The sequence below is a fragment of the Portunus trituberculatus genome, chromosome 1, assembly GCF_017591435.1.
Source record: "Portunus trituberculatus isolate SZX2019 chromosome 1, ASM1759143v1, whole genome shotgun sequence".
Classification (NCBI taxonomy): Eukaryota; Metazoa; Arthropoda; class Malacostraca; order Decapoda; family Portunidae; genus Portunus; species Portunus trituberculatus.
The window spans coordinates 4,835,248-4,855,247 of NC_059255.1; the positions used below are offsets into that span (position 1 = coordinate 4,835,248).

At 45.1% G+C, this 20,000-nt stretch overlaps 1 protein-coding gene across 1 annotated transcript in view; it reads right to left on the reverse strand.

Moving 5' to 3' along the window:
• Positions 1-1,141: 1,141 nt before the first annotated feature.
• Positions 1,142-20,000, reverse strand: part of LOC123513879 (nucleosome-remodeling factor subunit NURF301-like) — a 27,227-nt gene continuing 8,368 nt past the window's right edge. The window contains 20 exon segments of the mRNA XM_045271362.1: positions 1,142-2,397; positions 4,199-4,411; positions 4,829-4,979; positions 5,354-5,615; positions 6,096-6,192; positions 7,509-7,796; positions 8,755-9,017; positions 9,284-9,416; positions 9,756-9,916; positions 10,423-12,156; positions 12,514-13,645; positions 13,925-14,127; positions 15,334-15,600; positions 15,603-15,639; positions 16,028-16,157; positions 16,654-16,885; positions 18,020-18,199; positions 18,559-18,904; positions 19,330-19,409; positions 19,992-20,000. The exon segment at positions 19,992-20,000 is cut by the window's right edge and continues 200 nt beyond it. Of these exon segments, the coding sequence (XP_045127297.1) occupies positions 2,110-2,397; positions 4,199-4,411; positions 4,829-4,979; positions 5,354-5,615; positions 6,096-6,192; positions 7,509-7,796; positions 8,755-9,017; positions 9,284-9,416; positions 9,756-9,916; positions 10,423-12,156; positions 12,514-13,645; positions 13,925-14,127; positions 15,334-15,600; positions 15,603-15,639; positions 16,028-16,157; positions 16,654-16,885; positions 18,020-18,199; positions 18,559-18,904; positions 19,330-19,409; positions 19,992-20,000 (6,206 nt within the window). The 3' untranslated portion in view covers positions 1,142-2,109.

Consider the following 20,000-nt stretch of genomic DNA (forward strand, 5'->3'; position numbering starts at 1 on the left):
TTCTCTTCTCATACAAAAAATAAGATTACGTTATATTATTTACACTATACATAAATAGAGAGAGAGAGAGAGAGAGAGAGAGAGAGAGAGAGAGAGAGAGAGAGAGAGAGAGAGAGAGAGAGAGAGAGAGAGAGAGAGAGAGAAACACACACTCAACATCACAATAACAATCATCAACCACCACCACCGCCAACTCGCCAATGTAAACAACTATCATCATCATCATCTGTCTTTCCGTCACCCACCCTAAAAATAAATAAATAAATAATAACAATAATAATTTTTCCTTTTCTTTTAAATTTTTATTATTATTTTATTGTTCCTTGTGATGTTGTTGTTGTGAAGGAAGGAAGGAAGGAAGGAAAGAAGAAAGGAGAGAGAAGGAGAGGCAGGAAGAGAGGAAGAAAGATGGAGAGAGAGGAAGAAATGGAGGAAGAGAGGATGAAAAGAGAGGAAGAAAAGGAGGAAGAGAGAGAGAAAGAGGAAAAAAAGGGAGAGGAGAGGGAAGAGAGAGAGAGAGAGAGAGAGAGAAAGACAGAGGCAGAAAGAAAACGAGATGGAAGAGGAAGAGAGGAAGAAGAGGAGGATAGGGGTGAGAAAATAATGGTTAAATGCACTATCACCATTTTTATCCATGTGTTCAGAAGAGATAATGATGTTTTTGTGTCTATCATCATCACCATCATCTGAATAAATACCTGTCAGTCACCATTTTTGCTTCCAAACACACATATCACCATTATCATGATTTTGCCTTTATCACCATCATCGTCTAAATATATTGCTGATTAAATGCCCTCTCTCTCTCTCTCTCTCACTATCTTTTTTTTCTTTCTTAGACGAGTTATTTTTTTGTCTATCACCATTATTTTTATCACCATCATCATCATCACTATCATCACCATTATCATCTCAACTTTCTTCCTCTTCCTCTTCTTTCACTTAATTTTCTTCTTCTCGTCTTCTTTATTTCTTCGTTTTCTTCTTCCTTTCCTTTCTTCTCTCTCTTCTCTTCCTTGCTTCATTCTTTTCTTCTCCTCTCTCCTTTCTTTCTTCTTTTCCTCCTTTTCCTTCTCTCTCTTTCTCTCCTCTTCTCCATTTCCTGTTTCTTCTTTTCTCTCTCTCTCTCTCTCTTTCTCTATCTCCTCTCTTTAATCTCTTATACTTCTTTTCTCTTCCTTTTTACCTCTAGTTTCATTTTCCCCATCTTCCGAGTGAATTTTTGTCCTTACCAGCATTTTTCAGTTTCCAGGCAGTTTTCCAGCCAAGATACCAATGCAGGATCTCTTAAATGCATTCCTACCCTTTAAATAACTTCATTCTAGTCCCACAAAGGTTCCAGGCAGGTTTAGTGGTGTTCTTCCAGCTGTACACAGGTTCCAGAAGGTTTCCAGGTGCTTTCCAGTGGTAAAAAGTGGGTTCCAGAATGTTTTTTTTTAGTTTTTAAAGTTTCAAGTGTGTTCTAGAAGTTTATTAATGTAGTTCCAGTGTTTTTAAAGGTACATAATGACAGAGGTACATATTTTCCAGTGGTTACAAGGTTATTTTTGTGAGTTTTAGCTGTTTTGGTGTATTTTCAGCCCCTAAATTCGTTCCACAGCCTTGAAAATGAGAGGGGTAATTGTTTTCCAGTGGTTACAAGGTTATTTTTGTGAGTTTTAGCTGTTTTGGTGTGTTTTCAGCCCCACATTGCTTCCACAGCCTTGAAAATGAGAGAGGTAATTATCTTCCAGTGGCTACAAGGTTTTCTGAGAGAGTTTTCAGCAGTTTCGGTGTGTTTTCAGCCCCACATTGGTTCCAGAGGCTTAGAAATAATAGAGGTACATAATTTCCAGTGGTACAAGCCTTTTTAAATGAGTTCCAGGCCTATACGTACATTTTTCCAACACAATGTAGGTCCTGAAGGCTTTTAAATCCACAGTACTTATTTTCCAGCAGTAGAGGCCTTTTTAAAGAGTTCCAGCACTGTAGGTTCACATTTTAGAGGCTTGGAAATGATCAGTACTCTTTTCCATGCCTCTAAACCCACAGATAGGTCTCAGAAGGCTACACACAAACACACGCACTCACACATCCACCAGCGCACACACGCACAACCACAACCAATATTTAAGGCTTCGGGCCAAGTCTGAGCTTCAAACTCCGCAGTTTTTGGCAGAAGAAGCTCTCTAAGGTGGTGGCGCAGGAGCAGAACGAGGAATTGGGCGGGTTGTAAAGTCGGCAATTGTCAAACACCAGCATGACGTCACCCACAAACTGCGCAAGTCTTTGGTAAGCTTTTTCCTCGACACGGCTCTCCACTGTCTTAAGGTCCATGGGTTCCTTCACCACCTTGTAGTAGTCGGGCACCTCTGAAGGGTCCACTGGTTCCAGGAAGGGCCACGCATTCTTGTGTTGCTGGGGAAGGAATAACGACACACTGGTTATCATATTAGGAACTGAGAGGGCTGGAAAAAAAACGTAAATAAATAGATAGATAGATAGATAGATAGATAGATAGATAGATAAATAAATAAATAAGTATATAAATAAATAGATGATTAGATAAATAAATAAATAAATAGATAAAAAATAGATAAGAAGAACAGGGAGGTTTGCAATATAGGAGAGAGAGAGAGAGAGAGAGAGAGAGAGAGAGAGAGAGAGAGAGAGAGAGAGAGAGAGAGAGAGAGAGAGAGAGAGAGAGAGACTTAATCCCTTTCCCCAAAAACACACATTTCACACCACTAATACATTCATAAACTCGTTAAAAACACTACAAACACTCAAAATACACCAGAAACACACTCTAAAATGCCCCACAACACACTCATACACCCCTAGAAACACTAAATTGCCCCAAAACCACTTGAAACCACAAAACACCCCAAAACACTAAAACACCCTAAACACACATATACACACAAAAACATCCCAAAACACACAAAAACATCCCAAAACACACAAAAACATCCCCAAAACACACAAAACATCCCAAAACACACAAAACACCCAAACACACCCTCAAAACCCCCCAAAACACCTGGACACACTTACAATGAGACTCTTGGTAAGTTTTCTAAGGTCGGTAAGTCCTTAGCGGAGAGTGTCTTCTGGCAGGGGTAGTTCCAGACATTGTTGGAGTCACACTTAGGGCAAATGCAATACTAGCCCCAGAAACACACTCAAATGTACACAACACACTCAAATGTACACAAAACACACTCAAACATACACAACACACTCAAATATCCCCAAAACACACTCAAACGTACACAAAACACTCAAACATCCCCCAAAACACACTCAAATGTACATAAAACACACTCAAACATCCCAAAACACACAAAAACACTCTAAACACACCCAAACACCCTAAAAACACAAAAAACATCCCAAAACACACAAAAAACCTCTTAAACACAAAACACTCCCAAACACACAAAACACCCAAAATACACCCAAAACACACAAAACATCCCAAAACACACAAAACCTTTCTAAACACACAAAACACCCAAAACACACAAAACATCCCAAAACACACAAAACATCCCAAAACACACAAAACCCTCTAAACACAACAACACCCCAAAATACACAAAAAACACACTAAAACACCCAAAACACACTCAAACAACCTAAAAACACACAAAAACACCCTACAAAACACACAAAACCCTCTTAAACACACAAAAACCCCTCAAAACACCCTCAAAACCCCCCAAAACACCTGGACACACTTACAATGAGACTCTTGGTAACTTTTCTAAGGTCGGTATAGTCCTTAGCAGAGAGTGTCTTCTGGCAGGGGTAGTTCCAGACACACTCAAATGTACAAAGCACTCAAACATCCCAAAAAACACACTCAAACATACACAAAACACACTCAAACGTACACAAAACACACAAAAACATCCCAAAACACACAAAAACCTTCTTAAACACACCAAAACACCCCCAAAACACACAAACACATCCCAAAACACACAAAACCTTCTTAAACACAAAACACCCCAAAACACACAAAAACACCACAAAATATCCCAAAACACACAAAACACCTCAAAACACACCAAAATACACAAAAACACACTAAAAACACCTCAAAACACACAAAAACACTAAAAACACCTCAAAACACACTCAAACAACCTAAAAACACACAAAAACACCCTACAAAACACACAAAACCCTCAAAACATCTGGACACACTTACAATGAGACTCTTGGTAACTTTTCTAAGGTCGGTATAGTCCTTAGCAGAGAGTGTCTTCTGGCAGGGGTAGTTCCAGACATTGTTTGCGTCACACTTAGGGCAAATATAGTCGTCAATATCGTCTGCCTCAGTCTGCATGATCCCCACACACTTGCCGTGGTACCAGTCCTCACACTGTTCGCAGCAGATGTAGAACTGGGTCTCGTCGTAAGGCTGGGGATGGGGGGGGAGGGGTTAAGTAAGGTTAGTTTTTTTTTTTTTTTTTTTTTTTTTTCTTTCTATTTTGTTGTTGTTTCTCTGTCTGTCTATCTGTCTCTCTCTCTCTCTCTCTCTCTCTTTTTCTTTATTCCTTTTTTTTTCTTTCTTTCAATTTTTTTCCTTTTTAATTTTGTTTTCTCAATTTTTTTTTTCATTTTTCATTTTGTTTCTCTCTCTCTCTCTCTCTCTCTCTCTAATTATATAGCTGTGTGTTAGGGGGGTTGTGTAACGTTATTTCTCTCTCTCTCTCTCTCTCTCTGATGGGGACATTAGTTTTGGGTTAGAAAGTCTTTTTTTGGGCGGTGCGTTAAATTAGGTCTCTCTCTCTCTCTCTCTCTCTCTCAACACACAGACGCACACACACACACACACCTGGCGGCAGAAGCAGAAGAGTTCCCTGTTGAGCTTAGCGTTGGCACAGTCGTCACACACATACTCCGTCATGCTGCGACTCATTGCCTCCGTGATGCCCACACAGTCGCCATGGAACCAGTTGCCACACAGGTCACACCCCACATAGAACCTGGGAAGATATACACGATTAATACAAGATGAGAGTGACCTAATCTAACCTAACCTGACCTAAATTGACCTAACTTGACCTAACCTAACCTAAATTGCCAGACAGGTCACACCCCCACACAGAACCTTGGAGAAATAGCCAGTTGATACAAGATGAGTGTGACCTGACCTGACTTAACCTGCACAAGAACAAATAAATAAATAAATAAGTGTTTTAAGGTGTGTGTGTGTGTGTGTGTGTGTGTGTGTGTGTGTGTGTGTGTGTGAAATATTGTCAGCAAGTTATAGATAAATAGATAGATAAAACATACTACTACTACTACTACTACTACTACTACTACTACTACTACTACTACAACAACAACATCGACTCACTTAGTGTCGTCAAACGGAGTGCGACAAATACACACAATCTTCTTGTTTTTATTCTTCGCCGATTTCTTTGCAGCCGAGGAGGACTTGGAAGAGGAGGAGGAGGAGGAGGAGGCATTGGGCTTGGAGGAGGAAGAAATGGAGGAGGTCTTGGAGTGATGCTTGCCTTGGGGGGTGTCCAGAGTAGGCGGGGAGGGGGTATGGACCAGATGCCCCCCGATCTCACCCCCTCCAGCCTGGCCCCCTACACCTGAGGAATCTATGACTGAAATATGAGGTTTCAATTACTTATATTGGCCAAAAATGGTGTTTCATTCCTTATATTTAGTTAAAAAAGGTGTTGAATTTCTTGTAGTGTCATTAAAAAGGGTTGGATTCCTTATGTTTAGTTAAAAAGGTGTTGAATTCCATACAGATTAATTTTTTAAGGGATTCAGTTCTTTGATTGGTAAAAAGGGTGTTAGATTCCTCATACTGTCATTAGAAAGGGTTCAATTTCTTTTATATTTGCTGTTAAATTCCTTACATTTTCCTTTTAAAGGGTTTTGAATCCTTATGTCTAGTTGAAAGAGTGTGTGTGTGTGTGTGTGTGTGTGTGTGTGTGTGTGTGTGTGTGTGTGTGTGTGTGTGTGTGTGTGTGTGTGTGTGTATTGCATGGTATGTGTCTGTCTTTTGAGCGTTTTAAGAGTGTTTGAGTGTGTTTTGAGTGTTTTAAGTGTGTGTGTGTGTGTGTGTGTGTGCGTACCTGTCTTCTTCTTTCGCTGGGAGGAGGTGGTGACTAATGCCTCTGCCTTGGTCTTCTCCTGCAGCTGCAATTGTAACTTAGCGACTGAGAGCTCCTTCTGCAGAGAGAGAGAGAGAGAGAGAGAGAGAGAGAGAGAGAGAGAGAGAGAGAGAGAGAGAGAGAGAGAGAGAGAGAGAGAGAGAGAGAGAGAGAGAGAGAGAGAGAGAGAGAGAGAGAGAGATTAGATACATACACACTTAACATAAACACTCTTGAAAACCTGAATCAATTTTTTGCGACAACCATAAAAGAGTAATTATTTAAGACGGCCATTATTTCAACACATATCCTTGAACATCATCATTATTTCCACTAAAAACACAAAAAATGCTCCCCCAACACAATCTTTTCTGCTAAAACCACAAAAAAACATTCTTAAACATAATAACTTCCACAAAAACACACACACCAAAACACCCCAAAAACACCTCAAACCACCACAAAATATAAACATACACCTTGAAAATCCCCAAGAAACACAAACACCCCCCAAAACACCACATAACACTGCAAAAACACCCAAAATACACTCATACACCCCCAAACATATCCCAAAACACCACACAACACTGCAAAAACACCCCAAATACACCCAAACACCCCAAACACCACACAACACACCAAAACACCCAAAACACCCAAAATACACTCATACATCCCCAAAACACCCCAAAACACCACACAACACACCAAAAACATCCCACAACACACCAAAAACACCCCACAACATATTAAAACACCTCAAAACACCACACAACACACCAAAAACACCCCACAACACACCAAAAACACCCCAAAACCACTCCCAAAAACATTTACATGAATCTCAACCTGTAATTCCTTCTAAGCCTCGAAAAACACCCCATAACACCACAAACACTTATGTACATGAATCTCGACCTGTAATTCCTTCTAACCCCAAAACACCACAAAACACCCAAAAACACCCCACAACACCACAAACACACCCCAAAAACATTTACATACATGAATCTCGACCTGTAATTCCTTCTAACCCCCAAAAAACACCCCACAACACCACAAACACACCCCAAAAACACTTACATGCATGAATCTCGACCTGTAATTCCTTCTAAGTCCAAAAAAACACCCCAAAACACCCCACAACACCACAAACACACCCCAAAAACACTTACATACATGAATCTCGACCTGTAATTCCTTCTAAGCCTCAAAAACACCCCAAAACACCCCACAACACCTCAAACACATCCCACAACACCTCAAACACACCCCAAAAACACTTACATACATGAATCTCGACCTGTAATTCCTTCTAACCCCAAAAAAAACACCACAAAAACACCCAAAAAACACCCCACAACACCACAAACACACCCCAAAAACACTTACATGAATCTCGACCTGCAGTTCCTTCTCCAGCTGCGCCCGCTTCTTCAGGATATCCTTCTTCAGCAAGTCCTTGTGTCTGGTCATCAGAGAGTCCAGTTTATGCTGTAGTGCTTGTCTCTTCTTTGCATCGACTGCTTCCGCCTTTGCTGATGATTTCTTAGATTTCGACGTTGTTTCCGAAGATCTGGATTCGCCACGGTGCTTTTTCGAGCGTGATTTTGTGGTGGGGGTTGTGGCGACTGGTAGGACCCCGCTGCCTTCCTCTGATGGGTCCCAGTCTGCATCGTCCTGTTAGGTTAGGTTAGGTTAGGGATTATGTAGGGTTAAGGTGTGCGCTCTCTCTCTTTCTCTTTATCTCTCTCTCACACACACACACAGACATAGAGACACAAAGACACACAAACGACAGACAGACAGACAGACAGACAGACACAGACACACACACACACACACACACACAGACATAGACACAAAAAAACAAAGACAAAGACACACACACACACACACACTAAATGAAGACATAAAAACCAGTCATGAAGAAAAAGACCTTGGGGTGACAATTACCAATGACCTATCGCCAGAGAGACATATAAACAAAATAATTGGATAAGTATTGAACTTATTGAGGAACATAAGAGTGGCGTTCGTATATTTAGATGAAGAAATGATGAAGAAAATAATTACTGCAATGATAAGACCGAGGCTTGAATATGCAACAATACAGTGGGCTCGAACTTAAAGAAACACATAAGGAAACTAGAGAAAGTACAGAGGGCTGCAACAAAATGGTGCCTGACTTAAGAGATTTGACTTATGAAGACAGACTGAAAAGAATGCAACTTCCGACCCTGGAAAACAGAAGAAAGGGAGACCTGATAGCAATATACAGAGTGATGATTGGCATGGAAAAATGGATAGGGAAGATCTGTGTATGTGGAATGAAAGAATGTCGAGAGGGCATGGGAAAAACTAAAATGGCCACTTATAGGAGAGATGTGAAAAATATAGCTTCCTCATAGAAGGGTGGAAGCATGGAATAGTTTAGACGTGGAAGTGGTCAACGCACGGAATATTCATGATTTTAAGAAAAAGCTGGACATTAATAGATATGGAGACGGGACAACACGAGCATAGCTCTTTTCCCGTATGTTACAATTAGGTAAATACAATTAGGTAAATACAACAGACAGACAGATACACACACACACACAACAGACAACAGACAGACACACAGACACACACACACCTGGTCTCTACTTCTCTTGACCCCAGAGTTCCGTGAGGCTGTGAGAGAATTAACTGCAGCCTTCCTTGCCACACCGCCGCTCCTGGTCGCCGTTGCCGTTGCAGTGAGGGCGGAGGCGGGGGTGGCGGCGGTGGCGGCTGTGGCGGCGGACAGACCGGTGCCTTCCTCCTTCTTGGTCTGCTCGTTGTTGTATTTTTGAAACTGCATCAATTTCTCTTCAATTTCCGGAGCGAGGTCTTCCCGGCTCAGCGCTGACTTGATGGCTGCGGGGGGGCGGTTAAAGGCAGGGGTCAGTAGTAGTAGTAGTAGTAGTAGTCTAATTATTAAAAAGTATTGAAAAAACATTAAATACTCAACATAAACCATTTAAAATTAACTAAAATGCTAACCTAACCTAACCTACACTTATCCTTTCTTTTCTTTCTTTTTTTTTAATGATTTGTTTAAGAGCCATGTTCAGTCTATCCCAGCCCAGCCCCAGCCCGCCCCGCCTTGCCCCAGCCCCGCCCCGTCCCGCCTAAACACTCACTCTGCTGAATATACTCTGGAGTCAGGACGAATTTCTTTGGCGAGACATTGACTGGAGTGCCGGTGGAGGTCTTGCTTGCTGCCGCCACCTTGTCTGCCTCACCCCCCCCCACACCGCCCTCCGATGCCACTGTCTGCCGCAGAGAGAGAGAGAGAGAAATTTAGTACACACTCACATATAGATACACACATTGGCAGGGTTTTCAAGAGTGTTTCTCCAGTTAATAATGCAGAAATCTTGTCACTCTGCCTCTAGAACCGTAAAATCTTGTCACTCTGCCTCTAGAACTGTAAAAACACCCTTAAAAACTCTTGCAAATTTAAATAAACCCTTTTGAAATAGTGGAGATGAAGCGCAGAAGGATTTGAGAAAACGAATCTTTAAAACACACACACACATTGTCTCCAATCCTATTACTAACATAAATACAAACACATTTTTATCCAACACACACACACACACACACACACACCTGATTTTGAGTTGTGGAAACCTGCTTAGTGGTCGAGCCTTCCTCTTGTTGTTGTTGTTGTTGCTGTTGTTGTTGTTGTTGCTGGTTCGCTGTTGTTTGTTTGTTTGGCATATGCAGAGTCAGTGTCATTAAGGGAGACAGCTGGTTCACTTGTAGCTTATCTGTTGAGAGAGAGAGAGAGAGAGAGAGAGAGAGAGAGAGAGAGAGAGAGAGAGAGAGAGAGAGAGAGAGAGAGAGAGAGAGAGAGAGAGATTAAACTTGAATAAATAAACTACTCAAATTTTTAAAACACAAAAAAATGTAAAAAAAAAAAAAAAATTAGAGGAGGAGGAGGAGGAGGAGGAGGAGGAGGAGGAGGAGAATGACAACAATAACAATAACAAATAACAAGGATGAAGTGTTGAAATGGTGTTGTAAAGGGAAGAGTGGTGTTGTGGTGGTGTAGGTGGTGTTCTAATGGTGTTCTAAGGATGGTATAAGGCAAGATTGGTGTTGTAAGGGTGGTGGTGGTGATGTAAGGGTAAGTGGTGGTGTTGGTGATGAAATAGTGGTATTGTTGGTGTTGTAAGGGTATTGTAAGGGCAAGGATAATGGTAAAGGTGGTGTTATTGGTGTTTACTGGTGTTATAGGTGGTTATTGGTGTTGTAGGTGGTGTTGAAGACTCACACTGTGCCAGCATGTTCCGGACCTGCTGCTGGATGGCCATGATGTGGTCCTTGGTGAGTGCCACGCCCATCTGCAGACCCTGGATGATGGTTTTGGGCCCCTGCTCTGTCATCCGCACCTGCACCCGCAACGTTAGACTGCTGCCCCCCCCGCCCCCGCCCCCAGACCCTGTGGTGGTGGTGGTGCTGCTGCCCGTAGTGGTGGTGGTGGTGGCAGTGCTGGTAGTGGTGCTGGTGATGGTGTTTGTGGTGGTGCTGGCTGTGGTGGTGGTGGTGGTCGTGGTGGTTGTAGTGGTGGTGGTGGTGTCTGATGTGGTGGTGGTGGCTGTGGTGGTGGTGGGTGTTGGTATGGTGGTGGTGGTGGAGGTGGTGGTGTTGGCACTGTTGGCCAGCACTGTCTTCACCATGGTGCCGTCCGGGGCCAGGATGGTCTTGATGCGGGGCGAGGTGTGGCCAGCTGGCCGGATGGCGGCGGTGGTGGTGGTGGTGGGTGCGGTGGAGGAGGGAGTGGTGGTGGTGGTGTCTGTGGAGGGAGTGGATGGGGGGGCAGGGGCCAGCAGGGTCTTGGTGGCATCGGTGTTGTGGCGCACCAGGACCTGCTGGCCGTTGACCTTGAGGACGTGTGCCTTTGGGGCGTCCCCGCAGGGCTTGGTCTGCTGGGTCACCTGGATGGCTGGGGCCACCCCCCCACTGCCGCCGCCGCCGCCGCCCGCCGCTGCAGTGGCCGGCTTGGTGATGAAGTGCACCTTGCCATCCTTCTGCACCACATGCTGCCCCTCCAGCAGGCCCCGCACCTGCAGCTGTCCGTCCATCAGCCGGATGATGTGGATCTGCTGCCCCGTGCCCCGCCCTGCCCCCGCCCCGCTGCTACTCACCACGGCGGCAGTGGTGGTGGTGGAGGACGGGGCTGGTGCCACAGGGCGGGGTGACCGCAGGGCGGGGGTGAGCTGCTGTGGGGTGGCGGAGGCACGGGGCAGGATGACGCGGTGGCCTGACCCGCCAGCCAGCGGCTGCAGGCGGATCACCTTGCTGCCGGCTGCTGCCACCTGCACCTTGGCCGCCCCGCCCCCTGCCCCGCCCACAGGGAAGATGGTGCTGCTACCCAGGCTGATGGTGGAGGCCGCCCCGCCCTCCGCAGTGCTGCTGGACGTGGCGGTGGCAGCGGCGGCGGCCGGGGCGGTCTGCACAGTGATGATACGTCCCTCGTGGGCTGCCACAATCTTCTTGCCCCCCACCAGCGCAGGGAGCTGTCCCCCCACCGCCATGATGGTGGACGCCCCGCTCTGCACCACCTTCGGGGCTGCCAGACGCCCACCGGCCCCGCTACTGGCCCCACTGGAGCACAGGGACAGCTTCACCACCCCGCCGCGGGTGAGGGCCACACTGCTGCTGCTGCCGCCCTCCGCCGCTCTCTTCTGGTTGAAGTTTGCCCGCTGGATCTTGAGTTGCTCCTCCATGCGTGCCCTGATCTCCGCCGGGCTGGACGCCGCACCCGTCGCCCCGCCACTGCTGCCACCGCCACCCGCTGCTGCTGCTGTCACCTCACCACGCTCCACGCCGCCACCGCGCCGCGTCACCACCGCAGCGCGCTCCAGACACTCCCCAAAGAAGCGGATCTCCCACAGGTCCAGCTTGTCCTCCTCCACCCACTCCTCCACACTCTGCGGCTGTGTGTTCACCGGAGACTGTGCCCGCCGACGCTTCCGCAGACCACTGCGCTGCGACGGCGTGAACTCTGCGCCACACGGGAGCCATGGTCAGTGACACACACACACACAATCAAACAATACACTTTAACACACACAAAACAGACACACAGAAATACCTGCAATAAACCATACTAAACTAAAAACACTCAGAAACACACACCAACACACCCCTAAGACACTCCCACACCACAAAGAAATGCCCAACACACCTCAAACACCCCAACACACACCTAAACCTCCAAAACACCCAAAACCCCACAACACCTTCCAAACACACCCACAACAGATGCCTAAACACCCCAATGTCCCACAACACACTCCAAACACACCCAAAACCCCCCCAAAACACACCCAAATGCCCCCACAAAACACCCAAAACTTACCTCTGACAGGCTTGGGGACATCGAAGGGGATGATAACCTTCCGCCTGAGGTACGAGGTGCGCTCCAGGAACCTTCCGGAGTGTTTACGTTTCAACACCTCCGTCTGTATGATCTCCATGTCGGTGGTGACTTGTTTACGCCCGTCCCCCGGCCCCTTCTCCTGCATGTCGTCCCAGCGTAGACACACCCATAGAATCCGCAGCTGCATGGACGCGGTGTTGAGGGTGGGTGTGGTGGCGGTGCGGTACAGCCAGGTTGTTTTGAAGACCGGCCGGGGACAGGGGTAAGGCCAGACCACCTGGTTTGCCTTAGCGTTGTGGTTGAACCCTTGCACGTGGTACCGGCCGCCCTTCCTGGCCAGTAACCGCAGCTCCCAACCGGCCACCACCAGTATGCTACACCGCCTGTCGTCTGCGCGGTCAACACCTTTCGTTTTCCGGCGACCGATGCGGAAAACAGACAGTTGTGGCAGACGGTGAGCCGGTCGCTTCCGTCGGTCACCAGTTTTCTTCAAATAAAAACGCCCTGCTGGTGATTCAGTGCTAGTCTCCGCTCCAGTTGTTGGCACACCTCCGCTTCGCTCCAAACCTGTTGACCCCTGGCTTGCGTCGTCCATATCCTCGTCGACACGGATCTTTATCTCCCCACTGGCGCGTGACGACCGGCCATCGCTGTCGCCATTCCCTCCGTCATCAACCTTGGGGTCAAAACGCACTGGGGAATGCGACCCGACTTCCTCAAATGGTGCTGGTTTACTGGCAACAATGCGGTAATTATTAACGGCATTCACCAAGCGTTCTTTCGTCCGCGCTTTGAGGAGACACAGCGATGAATAACAGCTGCACCGACCGTCTCTCCGACAGCACGCCGAATAACACATCATGAACCCGTCTTGAGTATCCAGGGCCTCGTACTTGGTTTTGAGTGACCTGACCTCCTTTAGTAAATTCCCGGCAGGTCGCTGTTTGTGTATTGTTGACCTCTGTGATGCTGGGATCTCTTCAATTGCTGTGTCCGATGTGTCGCTGAGTGTCGCGTCTGTGTCTTCATTTTCTACATCGACATCATCTTCCTCATCCTCTCCGCTGTTGTTGTTGTTGTTGTTATTGTTGGTGGTGGTGGTGGTGGGTTTCTGTATGGTTCAGAGAGAGAGAGAGAGAGAGAGAGAGAGGTATGTTAGTGTGTTTATTGACTATTAAACATAGTAAAATTTCACAAAACACACTCGAAATACACCCAAACTTGCCTAAACACACTCAAACTTGCCGAGAGAGAGAGAGAGAGAGAGAGAGAGAGAGAGAGAGAGAGAGAGAGAGAGAGAGAGAGAGAATTATTTTAGCCCCCCACTTCAAAATAAACCAAATAAGGAAAAAGATAAAAAAAAAAAAAATAATAATAATGGCTGTTATACCTTGGCCATCTCCTTGTCCTTGCTGTCCTGGCCCCGCTGCGCAATACACCGTCCCAGGAGACCATCCAGGCTACAGCCGCGGGCCACCTTAGGGTACAAGAACCTGGACCGATGTGTGAGGCCGTGCGAGACATTAATTCTGCCGTCAGACTCAAATAATTCCTCTAGGGTTACGTTTCCCACTTCTACCTTCTGCTGGCCGCCTGGAAAAGGGATCGAAGAGTGCTTGGTGGTGTTTTGGGGTGTTTTTGTGGTGTTGGGAGTGTTTTTGTGTGTTTTTGGTGTGTTTTTGGGGTGTTTGTGGTAATGAGGGTGTTTTGGGTGTGTTTTGGGGTGTTTTGGGTGTTTTGGTGTTTGTGGTGTTGAGGGTGTTTTTGGTGTGTTTTGGGTGATTTTGGTGTGTTTTGCATGTTTAGGTGTGTTTTTGGGGTGTTTGGGGTGTTCAAGGCTGTTTTGTGGTGTTTTGGGTATTTTTGTGGTGTTTTGGGAGTGTTTGGGATATTCTGGGTGTTTTTTGGTGTGTTTGGGGTGTTTAGGTGTGTTTTTGTGTGTTCTGGGTGTTTTTGAAGTGGGGGTGTGTTTGAGGTGGGGGTGTGTTTAGGGTGTTTAGAGGTGTTTCTGAGGTAGGGGTGTTTTGGGTGTGTTAAGGGTGTTTTTGGGGTGTTTTGGGTGTGTTTAGAGTGTTTTTGGGGTGTTTTGAGGTATTTTGGGGTGTTCTAGGTGTTTTTGAGGTGTTTTGGGGCATTTTAGGTGTGATTTGGGGGTTTTGGGTGTGTTTTGGGGTGTTTTTGGGATGTTAGGAGGTGTTGTGGTGTTTGGGGGTATTTTGAGGTGTTTTAGGTGTATTTTGGGTGTTTTGGATTTGTTTAGGGTGTGCTCTGTGTTTTGGGGTGTTGGGATGTGTTTTGGGGGTGTTTGGGTGTCTTTAGGGGTGTTCTGTGGTGTTTGGAAAGTATGTATGGTATGCAATATAAATAAAACTTAGTAAACTCACACACACACACACATCCAAACACAGTAAAATATCCCAAAAACACACTTAAACACCCCCAAACACACTCAAACACCCAAACACTCCCAAAAACACTCAAACACTTACTAGGGACAGTTTTCAAAATCTCCATCTCCTCCTCCTTCTTCCTAGGTAAACACACACACAGACACACTCAAAGCACATCCAAACACAGTAAAACATCCCAAAAACACACTCAAACACTCCAAACACACCCCAACAACTCTCAAACACTCCAAAAACACACTCAAACACACACAAACACTCAAAACCAACAAACACACTGAAACACCCACAAAACATCCCAAACACACACACAAACGCCCCAAAAACACTCAAACATCCAAAAACACATTCAAACACTCCAAAAAACACCCACAAACACACAAACACTTACTAGGACCAGTTATCAAAATCTCCTTCTTCTCCTCACAGCCCTCTTCCTCCTCCTCCTTCCTCTGTTTGGGCGATAGGAGTGAAGGACGCAGGGAAGGATTCTTGGCAGCCAGCTGTTTGTATATCCCAGGGTTTACCGAGAGAGATTTCAGCCCCCCGGAGCTCTTCACAGGGACCATATGCTTGCTAGCCCCCGCACGCAGCCCCACAGAGCCCATGGGGGTGTGTCGGGCTGGGCGGTTTGCCGAGACCCACTGCCAACCCCACATCCGTGCACGCGGTATTCCTCACCCTTCAATTTCCAGACCTGTGGGGTTCGGCTCAGTTAGTTTATTTATTTATTTGTTTTTTTTGTTTTGTTTAAGATATTTTATTTTTCTCTCTCTCTCTCTCTCTCTCTCTCTTTCTTTCTTTTAGTTTATTTTCTTTCTTCTCTCTCTCTCTCTCACACACACACTGGGGAGAGAGAGAGAGAGAGAGAGAGAGAGAGAGAGAGAGAGAGAGAGAGAGAGAGAGAGAGAGAGAAAATGCTGGCTTCTCTCTTTCACACACAAAAACAAAACAAATTAAACCTCTCTCTCTCTCACACACACACACACAGACACACAAACACAAATAAATAAATAAAAAAAAAAAAAAAAACACACACACACACACACACACACACACACATACATACATACATACAGACAGACCTGGTGTTTGAGTCCCAGTGTGTATTTAATCATGGTAACAGGCCTTGGTTCCTCTTGATCCACCTCCTTCTTGTCTCTCTTCTCCTGCTTCTTCTTCTCCTCTCTCTCTAATGCTGTCACTCTGTTGAACCTGTGGAGAGAGAGAGAGAGAGAGAGAGAGAGAGAGAGAGAGAGAGAGAGAGAGAGAGAGAGAGAGAGAGAGAGAGAGAGAGAGAGAGAATTAATATCTGGTATAAGCTATAAAAATGCTAATTCTCTCATTCAAAACATCTAAACACTCAAAACACCCCCAAATACCTCACCTCACAACACCACACAACACCCTCAAAAACAGTCACACCCCACAGTAACACCAACACACAAAATACACCCAAAACACACATCAAACACTCCATAAACACCTCACAACACCACAAAACTTCCCTAAAACACAGAAACACACACCAAAACACCCTAAAACACACAAACACTTCCTAAAACATCCCTAAAACACACAAACACACCTGAACACCTCACAACATCATAAAATATCCAAAACGCACCCAAAACACACTAAAAACACCCCAAACCACACCAAAAACATCCCACAACACACCAAAAACACCCCACAACACCACAACACCCACCTGACATGCCCCAAGGAGTCGTGCCACACCGGATTAAAGACGACAGGCTTGATACACGCCACCAGCCACATCAACACCTTGGAGAACTGATGTGGCTCGGTGGCCGCCAGCACTGCCGCATTCCACCACTTGCGGATGGTAGACCAATGTGGATGGTAAAGGTGGATGGATATGTTCTGCTCCAGCGAGAGGATGGTGTGGCGAATTGTGGATATTAGTGTCTCTATGTTGCCTGTGGGGGTTAAGTTAAGTTTAAGTTAAATTAAGTTAGGTTAGGTTAGGTTAGGCTGGTCAAAAATCAGCCATACACACTCAAAAGTACTTAAAACTTTAAATAACCCAAAACACACTCAAAACACTGAACTCAAGCATGCTACAATACAACAAACACACCCAAACGTACTTCAAACACCCCCAAATCTTCAAAACACTCCAAAACACACTCAAAACACCCTCAAACACACTCAGACACCCCAAATCTTCAAAACACCCCAAAACACACTCAGACACCCCAAAACACACTCAAAACACCCCAAAACACACTCAAACCTCCCAAAACACATTCAAATCATCCCAAAACACAACACACACAACACACATCAAAACACTCCAAACACCCCTAAAATTCCCAAATACCCCAAAACACCCTACAACACCCAAAACACACCAACAAACATCAAAACACCCCGAAAACATCCCAATAAATCTCAAACACAATGGAAACACCTCAAAGCACCCCAAAATATCATAATAAAACACACCACCACAAAAAACTCAAAACACCCCAAAACATTTCAACAAACCCCCTAAACCCATTCAAAACCCCTCAAAACATCCCCAAAACACCACAAACCCCTCAAAACACCTCAAAACATCCCCAAAACACTAAAAAAACTCTCTAAAACACCTCAAAACATCCCAAAAACCCACATAACCCTCAAAACATCCCCAAAACACTCAAAACCCTCTAAAACACTCAAAACATACCCAATACACCCAAAACACCTCAAAACATCCCAAAACACCACAAAACCCTCAAAACACCTCAAAACATCCCCAAAACACTCAAAACCCTCTAAAACATCTCAAAACATCCCAAAACACCACAAAACCCTCAAAACATCCCAAAACACTCAAAACCCTCAAAACACCTCAAAACATCCCAAAACACCTCAAAACACCCCAAAATCCTCAAAACATCCCCAAAACACTCAAAAAACCCTCTAAAACATCCTAAAAACACCACAACACCCTCAAAACATCCCCAAAACACTCAAAAAATCTTCTAAAACACCTCAAAACATCCCAGTAACCCCCTGAAGCCCCCCTAAACATCCCAGTAACCCCGTCAAGTCCCTAAACGTACCATGCATAACCCCATTCCACTTAAAATCAGACGTGGGAGTAAGGCTAAACTTGTGAGAGAGATGGCGTTTCTTGTCCCTCTCTTCGTTGTGCTGGAGTTTGTTGAGTGCCAGAGGGTTGTTGGTGTACTGGTTGACGTACACCTTGTATTTCCCGTCACACCCGAGCCTGTAGTGCTGGTCTGGGGGTACAAAAATTAGGTTAGGTGTGTTTGTGGGGTGTGAGTGTGTTTTGGGTGTGTTTTTGGTGTGTGTGTTTGGGGTGTTTGTGTGTTTGTGTTTTGTGGTGTTTGTGGTGTTTTGGTGTTTTGTGTGTGTGTGTGTGTGTGTGTGTGTGTGTGTGTGTGTGTGTGTGTGTGTGTGTGTGTGTGTGTTATATTAGTTTACGAATCTAAAAACCTCAATAGCATGTATATATATATAACCTCAACAACAACAACAACAACAACAACCACCACCCACCCCCAAAAAAAAAAAAAAAAAAAAATAAATAAATAAAATAAATAAATAAAATAAATCGTACACACACACACACACGTACTATTATTCTGAAGCTGGACAAGTTTGACCCCCTCCGGCCCATCCTTGACCCCCTCCTTGGTGTCGAGGTCAGAGGGGGGCGGTATCCTGCGCCTGAGGTCATCCACTGCGAACTGTTTAGGAACCAACGACCCAGTTCTTGTCCTAGTCTTGACCCCTGACTCCCTTTTCTCTTCCTCCTCCTTCTCCTCCTTGACGTCCTTCACCTCCTCCTTGATCTCAGCCTCGGGGGGGTCCAGCGGTGACCTCCTGAGCTCGCCGGTGACTGGGTCAAGTGAGGTCATCCCGGACGTTAGGTCATCTGGAGTCTCTTGCTTAATTTCTTTCTTGATGTCTTCCTCTTTGATCTAGGGAGAGAGAGAGAGAGAGAGAGAGAGAGAGAGAGAGAGAGAGAGAGAGAGAGAGAGAGAGAGAGAGAGAGAGAGAGAGAGAGAGAGAGAGAGAGAGATTAATAAAGCGAATATATTTATAGATAATAATAATAATAATAATAATAATAATAATAATAATAATAATAATAATAATGATGATAATAAAATAGAAAAAATATTAGTAATTATTATTTAGTTTAATTTATAGCTCCTCCTCCTCCTCCTCCTCCTCTTCTTCTTCTTCTTCTTCCTCCTCCTCTTACTTCATCACAATTTCTCCTCTTCTTCTTCTATTTCTCTTACTAACACAATTTTTCCTCCTCCTCCTCCTCCTCTTCCTCCTCCTCACCACTATCAATAATCATAACCTCCACCACCATCACCACTCTCTCTCTCCTTACCTCCTCTATCATGTTGTCAATCCCTTCCACTTTCTTCTGCTTCATTTTCTTCCTTTCCTCCACCCTCCTCGCTACCTCCGCTGTGGAGAGAGAGAGAGAGAGAGAGAGAGAGAGAGAGAGAGAGAGAGAGAGAGAAATTAGTACTTGTTTGCATATATATATTTAATCACACACACACACACACACACACACACACACACACACACACACACACACACACACACACACACACACATACACTCACTCAAGAGTATGAAAAACGTTGTATATTTAAAATGATTTTTTAAACACTTCTTAAAACACACTTTAATACACTCAAAACACACATAAACACACTCAGAATGCACCAAATACACCAAAACACACATAAACACACCAAAACACCTCAACACACCCCCAAAGCACCTCAAAACACACCAAAATACTGCAAAACACATCCAAACACATCCAAACACAACCAAACATCCCCAAAACATCCAAACACACCCAAACACCCCCAAAACAACACAAAACACCAAATCACACACAAAATCCCCCAAAACACACACCAAATCACCCAAAACATATCCAAACACCCCAAAACATCCAAAAATACACAAAAACACACAAAAACACCCCCAAAACACACCAAAACACCCTGAAACATCCCAAAAACCACATACCATTTTCCA